The sequence below is a fragment of the Meles meles genome, chromosome 3 (assembly GCF_922984935.1).
Source record: "Meles meles chromosome 3, mMelMel3.1 paternal haplotype, whole genome shotgun sequence".
In the NCBI taxonomy this organism is placed as follows: Eukaryota; Metazoa; Chordata; class Mammalia; order Carnivora; family Mustelidae; genus Meles; species Meles meles.
Window position 1 is genome coordinate 116,288,313 of NC_060068.1, and position 12,872 is coordinate 116,301,184.

The 12,872-nt window shown below is 37.5% G+C and overlaps 1 protein-coding gene across 1 annotated transcript in view; it reads left to right on the plus strand.

The window, feature by feature from the left end:
* The window catches only part of FBN2 (fibrillin 2), a 260,961-nt gene that overhangs the window by 113,989 nt on the left and 134,100 nt on the right, over positions 1-12,872 (plus strand). Inside the window, exon 8 of the mRNA XM_046000771.1 lies at positions 12,392-12,517. Coding sequence (XP_045856727.1) covers positions 12,392-12,517 — 126 coding nt within the window. The remainder of the gene's footprint in view (positions 1-12,391; positions 12,518-12,872) is intronic.

Genomic DNA, 12,872 nt, shown 5'->3' on the forward strand with positions numbered 1-12,872 from the left:
TATGGTGGGCCTTTTTAATCTGACGTGTTTTAGTGTGACTGTGAATGTCTGATGAAAGTCTTTCCTGACCCGTTTCTCTTCTCTGTGTCCCTGTCACCCTGCACTGCTCATGCTTTAGTGTTTACCGCACCACACTGTCATGGAGTATCATTCTGATCTCTTCGACACCACCACCAGCTGAGGAAGGAGTCCAGCAAACCCCTTGCTTCAGCACTATTTACTGCTTTGCAATTCTATTTGTGGTCCAAGGAAACATTTATCTTGTGTTTTGGAACCAACTGGGTCTTCTGTTTCCTCTTTTCGTATGTCATCTGTCATGGTTATGTGTTTGTAGTAAAAGGGGAATACCACAGTCTTTTTTTTTTTTTTTTAAGATTTTGTTCATTTATTTTATAGAGAACACAAGCAGGGAGAGTGGCAGAGGGAGGGGGAGTGACAGAGGGAGGGAGAGAAGAAGGCTCTCCACTGAGTGAGAGCCGGACATGGGGCTAGATCCCAGGACCCTGGGATCATGACCAGAGCTGAAGGCAGACACCTAACTGACTGAGCCACCCAGGCACCCTAGATAGCATCTTGACTAGAAGTCACAATCTGCATGTTTAGTAAGCTATCTAGGTGATTTTTCTGTGTGTGCACGTTAGAGTTTTGTAACATCTGTGCTCTATTTTACCTAGAGGATTGAAGCTATTTGATGTGAACTTATTCAGCCTCAGATTCTCTTACTACATCCTCATTTTCTGTTTTCCCTGCCTTTGATGAAATGTCTTCATATCTTTCCGGAGCAAAATGTTCCAGCTCTGTACCTTATTCTGTCACCTTTCTAGACTCCTAACTCTTGTCATTAATTAGCTCAGTTTCTAGCTTGTATCTCTTTTTTCTGATTCTCTCTTACCTACAATCAAGGTCATCCTAAACCTCATTACACAAAACCTCTTCCTCTGTCTCTTTAGTCTCCTATCAGTATTGTTCCTTTCTGACTTTCTTCATTGTAAAGTTTCCTAAAATCTCAGTCTATCCAGTGATCTCAACTTCTACTTCACCAATTATTTCTTACTCTTTTGTAAAATTGCCTTTGTTTTCATGAATCCCTCATAGCATTTACTATTATTGGTTACCCTATTTCTTCTTAAATAACATTCCTTGAGGTCTTAGTTTCCTACCACTGCTGTAACATACTATCAAAAGCTTAGTGACTTAAACCACATATTTATTATTTTATATTTTTGGAACTCAGGAGTCCAAAATGAAGGTATGGGCAGGACTGAAATGAAGGTATGGACAGGACTGCATATTCCTTCTAGAGTGTCTGTGGGAGAATTCATTTTCTTTACGTTTCCAGCTTCTAGAAACTCCCTTCATTCCTGGTTTGTAGCCCCCTTCCATCTTCAAAGCTAACAATGCAGCATCTTCACATCTCTCTTTGAACTGGCACTTTTGCCTCATCTTCCACTTGCAAGGGCTCTTTATTACATTGGACTAGATAATTCAGGATTATCTCCCCATTTCAATTTGAGAGATTAGCAGTCCCAAATCCCTTTTGTCATATGAACTCAAATAGTCACAGGTTCCTAGGATAGGACTTGGACATCATTGGTGAGCCATTATTTTGTCTGTCACATTTGCTTTTCTAAATTTTAAATCAGGAGTGCCTGGGTCGGTGCAGTTATTTGGGAGTCTGACTGTTAGTTTTAGCTCAGGTCATGATCTCAGGGTCCTGAGATCAAGCCCCAAATTGGGCAGTGCACTCAGCATGGAGTCAGCTTGATGATTCTCTCCTTCTACCCCTGTCCCCATGCTTGACAAATGTTCCCTTCTGTCTCTCCAATTAAATACATACGTACATACATGTATACATCTTTTAAAAAATTAAATTGCTTTTCAAAATAAAATAAAATTTAAATCCCTTTTCAGTAACCCTAGTGACCTCTCTTTTCTTTTTTTATCTTTACTTGCTTTTCTTCTTTTAAATGACAATATCCCCTTAGAAACTGTCATTAGCATCTTCTCTTATGTTCTCTTCTCTTTATAGTCTCAGTTTTACTGATTTTATTCACATTGATGGTTTCAACTGTCTTTATCCATAGCTGCCAGTCCCTTTATAAAGATCTTCCCTGGGTTTTCAGCTATTTTCTAGATACTGTTAGCTCAAAATGTTAGTGATGAAGCCATATATATTCTCAAAAATGTCTTTCCTTTATTTTACTAATTTTGCTAATATTAGTTCAGTAATGAAATCTTACCATCCCTTTCTCTTATTCTTGCTTTTATTCTCAGGATGTTTCTTCCATTTATTGTTTCCTTTCCTAATCCCCCCTCATTAACTGGAGCTTGGACTATGTTATTACCTCTAGTCTTCCTGCCCTGTTCTTACCTTAGCCCTGTTCTTCTTCATCAACATTGTCAGATACATTTACCAAAGATAAAATTATTTTTATTAAGTTTTTAATTTTAATTCCAATATTGTTAGCAAACAGTATTATAGTACCTTCAGGCATATAATATATTATTCAGCAATTCTATACATTACTCAGTGCTCATCATAAGTGTACTCTTTAATTCCCATCAAAAGTATAATTCTTACTCTTTCCCTGCTTTGTGATTTAGGTGCTCCTCATTGTCACAAAATAAGGATAGATTCCTGAGAACGGCATTCTGATTTTCCAGTTGTATCTTCTTCTACTCCCTTATAAATACTCTCAGCTTACGGGAAACTGTTCATTCCTCATCCATACTTTTAATTGGTCACCTCTGTACTCTGGCTCACAGTGTTTCCTCTGTACGAAAGAACTTCTGCCATCTTCTCTCCGTACTGAAGTTTTGCCCATGCTTTAGGATTCCTTATTAATACTGTGTCCTCCTGGAGCTTTTCCTTGTTCTCATAATTGAATTGAAATAGTACATTGTTAGTCTCATCTGGTGGGACCCATCATATTGTGCCTTGTTTTACATTTATTTAATATCTTATACTACTGTACTAGATTATACTCTTTACTACTTTAATAGATAATAAATTCATAGAGGGCCAGGCTCCTTGTATTTCTTATCCCCTTTCCCTACCCTATTCCATTTTCAAAAGCTCTAATCCAGGTGGGAACAACAGAGAGGACTGCTTTTTCTTCTACACCCAGCTTCCACCGGTAGGTGGGAAGTATACTCCAGGTTGTACCACTAGTGGTTGTCAAAGGGCACTGACTTTAGTTTACTCAAAGAGCAGAGGTTCCATTCATGGAAGGGTGTACTGAGGATACAGGAACTGCCCTCTCCTTCCCTCGTACCTGCTGGTAGAGCAGAGGCATCGCTCCAGGTATAGTGAGTCCTTGCCTGAGTATCCCTGTAGTGCCCAGGGAAAAGGCAGATCATAAGGACTAAGAGAACCTTAGCTCTGCCTGAAGGGACAACTTTATTTGGAACAGAGAATGGAGACCTCCATACCTAAGGGCACTATCATACACGGTAGAAATTTTGGTCGGAGACAATTAAGAGGAGGCTAGTAACCCAATGATTCAAGCAGAACAGTAGCATAGCCAGAAATTTAATGGAGAGAATCAGGGAAAGAGTCCAGAAGAGCCCTCAGAGGATCCTAGTCAGCTCTGAGGTTTGAGAAGGCTGTGGTATGTACTAGGCTGCACCCATTCACGAGTGGAGGGTCAGACTTGAAAGCATTTCTTAATCACCACACAGACCCATCAACGCAGGGCAGAGGCCTCACTGATACAAAACACTTGAACATAACCTCTGACTAAATGCTGAATAATTTAAGCTACGCTGACCAAGGAGGGACTCCTAGGGAGCCAGGCTTAAAAACCATAGCACAGATGTCCCTGCCCCTGTGAAATTCCAGGCATGCCCAAAGCTCTACCTGTTCAAGTGAGATCAGAGAGGAGACTTCCAGACTACTGTTCTTGACAGTACGTGGGACAAAAAAAAAAACAAACAACCCATACTCTGAACTGTGATAGCATCCTGTATGCCACATGTACATCCAGCAGGAAAGGGTCAACCACTAACTGGCTAAGAGTCCCTAAGTACAACATTTGACCAATCAATACCTTTGCACCTTCTACAGAAGACATACTTTGTGGGTTTTTTTAAAATTATTATATTCAGTTAGCCACTGTATAGTGCATCGTTAATTTTTGGTGGACTGTTCAGTGATTCAGTAGTTAAGTGTAACCCGTAGTGCTCATCACAGCATGTGCCCTCAGTGTCCATCACCCTGTTACCCCATCCCCGCATTCCCCTCTTCTCTGAAGCCCTCAGTTTGTTTCCCGGGGTCCATAGTTCTCTCATGGTTTATCTCCCTGTCTGATTTCTCCCCCTTTGTATTTCCCTCCCTTCCCCTATGGTCCTCTGAGCTATTGCTTAAGTTCCACATATGAATGAAACCATATGATAATTGTCTTTCTCTGCTTAACTTACTTCACTTAGCATAATCCCCTCCATTTCCATCCATGTTGATGTAAATAGTGGGTATTTATCCTTTCTGATGGCTAAATAATATTCTGTTGTATATATGGACAACATCTTTATCCATTCATCTGTTGAAGGGCATCTCGGCTCCTTCCACACTTTGGCTGTTGTGGACATTGCTGCTGTGAACATTGAAGGTGCATGTTACCCTTCTTTTCACTAACTCTATCTTTGGGGTAAATACCTAGTATTTAGTAGTGCATTTGCTGGCTCATAGGGTAGCTCTGTTCTTAACACCTTAAGGAACCTCCATATTGTTTTCCAGAGTGGCTATATCAGCTTGCATTCCCACCAACAGGACAAGAGGGTTCCCTTTTCTCCAGATCCTCACCAACATTTGGTGTTTCCTGTTTTGTTAATTTTTGCCATTCTAACTGGTGTAAGGTGTTATCTCATTGTGGTTTCGATTTGTATTTCCCTGATGGCTAGTGATGTTGAGCATTTTTTCATATGTCTGTTAGCCATTTGTATGTCTTCTTTGGAGAAGTGTCCATTCATGTCTTCAGCCTGTTTTTTGACTGAGTTATTTGTTGTTTGAGTGTTGAGAAGTTCTTTATAGATCTTGAATATCAGCCCTTTATCTGTAATGCCATTTGCGAATATCTTCTCCCATTCCATGGACTGCCTCTAGAAGACATATTTTAAAATAAAAAAAAATATAGATAGGTTGAAGATTAAAAGATGAGAACAAGATACATTATGCAAGACACAGACAGAATGTTTAGAATAGTTTAGAATGGCTAAACTATTATCAGACAAAATAGGTTTTAAATAAAAAATGTTACTGGTGGTAAAGAGGAACATTTCCTAGTGATAAAAAAATTAAGCCATCAGAGTTATAATGGTTATAAAAATATATATTCTCTGATGACAGTATCATTCTGATACTGGGAATGCAAGGTGGTGGTGCAGCCTCTAAAAAATCAAATAATATAATACACCATCCAAAGAATTGAGTTAAAGATAAAAGCCATACAGTCATTTCAGTAGATGCAAAAAGTGCATTAGAAAAATCTGACACCCTTTCATGATAAAAATGATCAACAAATTAGGAATAGAAAGAAATATCCTTAACCTGATAATAGCTAACATCATACTTCATAATGAAAACTATAGTTAACATCATACTTCCTGACAAAAGAACAAATACTTGCTAACACAGAGCAGTTAGGTAGGAAAAGAAATTAGGGAGTATCCAGATTGGAAAAGAGGAAGTAAAATTATCTAAGTGCAGATGACATGCCTTTGGTGGAGAAGATGTCAACTGAAGTGAATAAGGTATCCACTGAAGTGGAGAAGGTATCCTCCAAAAAACTATTAGAGCCAACAAAGGAGTTCAGCCACGTTGATGTTATGCAATATCAATATATAAAAATCAATTGCATTTCAAAAAGAACAAAGTGCTAGGAATACATTTAACAAAGGAAACAGAAGACGTTTACATTTAAAACTGCAAAACCTTTTCGAAAGAAATTAAAGAAGTTCTAAATAAAAGGGAAAACATCCCATGTTTATAGATGGGAATACTTAATATTGTTAAGATGATAGTATTTCCTAAATTGATCTGTAGATGCAACATAATCCCAGTTGCAATTCTGATTTGTTTTTTGTTTGTTTTGCAGAAATTGGCAGTCTAAAGTTCATATTAGAAATTCATATGCAAATTATATATATAGGACATATATAAATGATGTATATAAGGGATATAAGACATGTATAAAGAACTCCTTAAACTCAGTTATTAATGGGCAAATAACTCAATTAAAAGCTGGACAAAGCAATTAAATAGATATTTCTCCAAAGAAGAAATGTAAAAAACCAGTAAGTATGTGAAAATGTGCTGAACATCTTTAGTCATTAGGGAAATGCAAACCAGAACAACAGTGTGATACCAATTCACATTATTACAAAATAAGATAATAATGGATTTTGGCAAGGATATGGAGAAACTGGAATCTTCATACATTGCTAGTGGGAATTTAAAATTCTACAGGTACTTTGGAAGACAATTTGGCATTCCTCAATAAATTAAACAGAGAGTTACCTTATGACTGAGCAATTTTCCTTCTAGGTTTATCCACAAGTGAGATGAAAATATATGTCCACATAAAACTAGTACCCAAATATTCATAGCAGCTTTATCCATAATAGCAAAAAAAAAAAAATGGAAACAACTTGAATATCCATAAACTGATGAATGAGTAGATAAAATGTGATGTATTCATACACTGGAATATTATTCAGCAATTAAAAAGAATGAACTACTGGTATATGCCACGACATTGATAAACCTTGAAAACATTATAGTAAGTGAAAAGAAGCCAATCCTGAAACAGCATATATTTTATGATTCCATTTATATGAGATATCCAGAACAGGCAAAGCTATAAGGACAGATTAGTTGGCATTAGTTGTAGATCTTTTAGTTATATGTAGGTTAGTTACTCCCTAGAGCTTAAAGGGAGGTAGGGAGGGTGACTACTGATAGGATGGAATACTTTTGAGGGGATGAAAATATTCTAAAATTAAGTTGTAGCTCTGGTTGCACAACTCTGTGAATATACTAAAAACCATTGAATTTTGCACTGTAAGTGGGTGAATGTACTACCATATAACATTATATTTCAGTAAAACTGCTTTTGAATTTATGATGGAATTCTGAGTACAGTTGATACACACCATTCAAAATCTGAAAGCAGGAAAGCAAATGTTACTTTTCAGTTATAGCTTATTTTACCATTTCTGTAATGCCTGTTGTCCTTATAAAAGCTGGAAATAGATAGAAGTTTATTCTGTTTAAAATTTAGTCATAAATTTGGGGCGCCTGGGTGGCTCAGTGGGTTAAAGTCTCTGCCTTCGGCTCGGGTCATGATCCCAGGGTCCTGGGATCGAGCCCCACATCGGGCTCTCTGCTCAGCAGGGAGCCTGCTTCCTCCTCTCTCTCTCTGCCTGCCTCTCTTCCTACTTGTGGTCTCTGTCTGTCCAATAAATAAATAAAATCTTTAATAAAAATTTAGTCATAAATTTAAATAGCATATTAATTAATAGAAGTCCAGGGTAAAATGGAAATATAAGTTTTCCTATACCAAAAAAGTTATACAGAATAGACCACATACATATACAGTTCTTTGACACTGAGGGGAAGAAAATATGAAGACTTTTTTAAAAGCAGACTTTCTCATTTAGTTTGTTCAAAGTTTTCTGTAACATAATTGTTACATGGACTGCTTTATAGTATACGTCCATATTGGAATTGACAGAATCTCTAGGGCCATGTTCTTAGAATTCAGTGATATCTGAGATCACACTTAGCACTACTTACCAAATTATTCATTATATTCTGCTTAGAGTAAGATTTACAGTAAATGTTGTAAATATTGGTTGACAAATATGAGGTTCTGTGGTTTGGCAGTCAAATTTGTCAGATGGTTTCGCTTAGATCTAATTTTCCTAAAGAAAAAAAAAAACAAAAAACAAACAAAAAAAAACCTGTGCTCAACTTCTTCAAATTACCAAGCACTTTCCAGCCCTTCTCTTTCTTTACTCTTTGGTGGCACACTCAATAGCCCCCTTCTTTTGACGGTGTGCATGCCGGCCTTCATTCATCATGTTCTTCTTCATCTCTCCCTAATTTTTCCTTCCCAGTCTGCTCTAGTGGCTTTTCTTGCCTTGACTTTCTCTTAGAATGTGGAGGTTCTCAGAATTTCCCTCCTTAAATTCAGCTCTCTTCATTTACATACCTCCTTTGCACATCTTATTATTGCTACAACTTCAAACACAACCCACTGTGTTGGTGATAAATCACAAGTGTACTATTGAGTTTCAGATTTGTAGCTGTGCAGTTAGAATTGCTGCCCATTGCTCTCAAAAATCTGAAGTTCAGACAGTCCAAAACCCAGCTTGACCTTAAAATGTATTCTTTCCATGTCCTGTTCTCTGTTAATAGAACTACCATTAATCTCCCTTGTTAATCAAGCTAGAAGTCTAATTTAATCCCATAGCAAAGTCCTGTTGATTTCTCCGTCCTCATATCTCACAAAAATGTTCTCTTTCTCATCATGAAGCTTATTCCATACTCTCATCATTAATCTCTAGTTAATCATTAATCATTAGCTGTCTACATTATTCACAAGAATTGTCTTTCTAAAATACTGATTTTCTAATGAATTCTCTTGTTTAACCTCCTTCATAGACACTATAAATCACCTCAGAATAAAAGCCAAAGTCCTTGGGAGGACTATCCAGGATTCAGCCTATGGCTAACTAGCTAAGCTCATTTTCCATCAGCTTCCTATCTATTCTGGTACACTTTCCATGCTTCAGCTGTGCTCTCTATTCAAATGTACTTATCCATGCTGTTTTTTGCTTTAGTTTTTGTTGTTCTTTATTAGTCTCAGTGCATTCCACTGGCTACAGTAATTGGTTCAGGATTCCAGGCCTTTGCCAACCAGCATATTCTCCTGGCTAGAGGAATATAGCTCAGAACATTAGGACAACAGGGAAGGTTTGCTGGATGCCCTTGGGGAAAAGCTTCCTCCCTTCTAAAAGAGAGCCCCAGGAAGAGACACCCTCTCTTCTACTAGGTGTCCTGGGGTCAAAGGTCAAGCCTAGAAAACTGCTACAGTTGTTTTGTTCCCATCAGGGAAGACAGCATAAGGATGAAATCAAAGCACAGAGTGTATAGTTGAGCAAATCTCAAAGAAAATGACCAAGAGACATTTACTTAAACCAACCCTGATGTCCATGCCATATGGACTTGAGATATGCAAGCTATTAATTTTTTGGTTTATGACCCTTTAGACCAACTTCTCTGGTATTTGCTGACCAAAGCCACCAAACTGATAAAGTTTTAAAGATTTTAATTTTTATTTTAGAGAGAGAGAGCACACAACTTCAGGTGGGGGAAAGGATGGGGCGGGGGAAGAGAACCTCAAGCAGACTCTGTGCTGAGCATGGAACACAATGCTGGACTCAATTTCATGACCCTGAGGTCATGACCTGACCCAAAACCAAGAGTCTAGTGCTTAAGAACTGAGCCACGTGGGAGCTCTCCCTCTCCCCCCATCCCCATAAATAAACTTTTTTAAAAATTTACATACAGTGTATTATTTGCTTCAGGGACACAGGTCTCTGAATCATCAGTCTTACACAATTCACAGCACTCACCGTAGCACATACCCTCCCCAATGTCCATAATCCAGCCACCCTATCCCTACTCCCCCAAATCCCCAGCAACCCTCAGTTTGTTTCCTGAGATTAAGAGTCTCTCATGGTTTGTCTCCCTCCCCTGTCCTGTCTTATTTCATTTTTTTCACTCCCTACCCCCACAGCCCCCCACCCTGCATCTCAAATTCTTCTTATCAGAGAGATCATCATATGATAATTGTCTTTCTCTGATCCGATAAACTTTTTTTAAAAAAGCTCAACAGAAGGTTGTTGGAGGCACATTAGATATGCTGAGGATGAATGAAACCAACTCCTTGTATTAAGAATTTGCCTTTTTCAGTGAATAGGCTTATCTTTAGACATACTTCCTGTGTATCTTACCAAGCAAGTGTACTTTTTATATTTGCAAAGATACTGCTTTCAAATCTGATTGTGACATATGATCTTGAAGAACTAATATTATAAAAGAGCTGAAGGCACACATCCTTCTTACCATAAGTATTAATGCTAGATTTAAATTGGTAAACATTAGGCTTTACTGCATTGACATGCAGGGTATTTTGATCAGTTAAAAAAAAAAAAAAGCAATGAATTTTTAAAATTTAGGTGGGTAGCTACTGAAAAATGAAATACATTCCTAGTGTCCATATAGGATTTCTTAATACTTTAGTAGGAGCCTTTTTCATACAATTATTTGGAAGCTAACCTTCTAAGGTTCCTAGTTAATTCTAAGAATTATGAATCATGGGGTTTTTGTGCATGAAAATATTTAACACAAAAACCACAAGTTTAATATCACTCCATGTGTTCTTCTCTGTTCCAGGTTTTTCTTTTCCTTGAAAAAGAAAAATGTCAAACCTCTTTCAGTTTTCTATTCTTCATTGTCAGGGATGGTATTTGGAAGTAGAGCATGAAGAAGTTCTTTATTATAAAAAGAAATGCTTGGAAATAAGAGTTAATGCTTAAATGAAGGACGTAAGGGTTCTAATTTTTAAGTATTTAGATCAGCCCTGGACTCCATAAGTGCCTGGACTGTTGCTATGACTGTAGAGGATCAGAAGGGCTGTCTCACCTCTGCAATGCTTGCTGCACTGTGTGCTCGTCTCTTGTATAGTCTTCCTTATCCTCAAGTGACTAATCAGTGTGTTCAGTGATTAAAGCATAGTCCTTCTAGTTTTCTTTCTATTCTGAATTCACGTTCCATTTCACTAAGATGAACGGCCCTAAGATAGCAGTACAAGATGCAGTAGGTCCTAATTTTGCACACATGGTTTCGTTTTGTGGAATTAAATCTGATGCTAACTGCACCACATTATGTACTTGCTTCTCATGTAGTCAATTCATGTTAGAATTCTGATCTCTCTTAGGGAGTTGGTCAATTTTGATTTTTACCCCTGTGCCTTCAGTGGCTAACTGCTAAGCCTCAAATGAAGATATTATTTCAGGGAATGTCTGAATCTGGTAACTTTTTTATATGAGAACATTCCAAGAAGACACACAGGCTTATAGTTACTTCATGACACAGCTAGTAGGCAAGAGTAACTTGTCAGAATAAATGGGGAAAAAAGAATGATTAGATCAATGGAGGAATTCAGGAAAGGCATTGCCAACTATTTTTTAAATTGTGGGGTTTAAAATTTCTTATATTTACAAGAATATGATTTTTTCCCTGTTTTTTTTGATACATTTAAAAAATAAATAGGCAACTAAAAACTCAAAAGAAACTAAAAGCTTAGGTTTGCTTTTCTGTAATCATTATGTTTATGACTTTTAAATCCTTCTCTGTATTCAGTGGTCTTTACTAGCTCTGTGCCTTAGACGGCCAACTCCTAGGCATCTGTGGCTGGATTTCCCTCACAATTGCTCATTTCCTCTTAAATGTATTAATATTTAGGTTGTATTAATATTTAGGTCCCAGTGTACTTAATTGTAGTTTTGTTTGACTTTCCACCTTTCTCTGCTTACTGAACAAGAGGAAAAATACATTAATACTTATATAAATGGCCCAGTTTTCTGCTTTCACTAAAGTTTAAAAGAAAGCAGACCTTTCATGAACGTGCAAGGGGATAGACTAGTCCAAGAGTTGAGTAAGCTGAATGGGTAAGAGCGGGGAGGTACAATGGGAAAACTGGACACCTCCCAAAGCCTCCCAAGTTTGCCCTCTGCCATGTTTCTATATTATTTTAGATTTAAAGTTAATTCTGAGAATGTCAAATACACCCATATTCAAATGTGAGTACAAAAACATGTCCTGAAGCCAAATAAGAAAAAAACAAAAAAAAAACAACAACAAAAAAAACTACTTGCTACCACCCCTTGGTTCAGACAATTAGCATGAAAATCAGCTATAAATTTTTAAATGTATTCTGTTATTCCACATTTTAAAATGTAATCCCTATATGTGTTTTTTTTAAGGCTGTAGTAGGATAATTCCCTAATTGATATAGAATAGAAACTAAAACATTGGCATCTTACTTATTTTCAATTTAAATTGCAATTGTGGGGTGGGGGAGAAAAGGATATAGAGTTTTGCTTTAGTTGGCATTGTGTTACTGCCATGGGAGTTTACTTTCATCTCAGTTCCCATAGATATGTGTGAGAAATTCCTCAGGGCCTGAAACAAGAGTATACTCAGGGTTATATGATCTGACCTAATCAACCATGAGTGCTCTGATACTCTTTAAAAAAAAATCCCTTGAACAAGCTGTTTAATGGAGGCCTTTCTCAATCATCTTCTCCTCCTTCCCTTGATTAGACATCGATGAGTGCAGCATCATTCCTGGGATATGTGAGACTGGCGAGTGTTCCAACACCGTGGGAAGCTATTTTTGCATTTGTCCACGTGGCTACGTCACCTCAACAGATGGCTCTCGGTGCATCGGTAAGCCTTGGATTTTTGAAGGCACAGTACAGTGCTTCTTTATAATAACAGAATAGCCCAAACGTGTATGAAGATGGCAACGATTATAAAACCATTGGGAAAATGGCTGAAAGGTTGTTTAAAATAAATGGCACCCCTGTTGAGGGCTTGATAGACCAGGTGCTCTTTGCAAAGACTTCAGTTTCAAAAGCCATCTGGGTTTGTTTTATGTTGTCAGTGTCATTTTGGAAATGAAGGAAGACTTCCTCAAGACATTGCTCTTGCCCAGTGCTAGAGACACAAAGGCAAAAGAAAGATACTTTTTTTAAATCTGCCTCGAGAGACAGAATGTAGTAATTAAAGCTTCTTCTGTTGC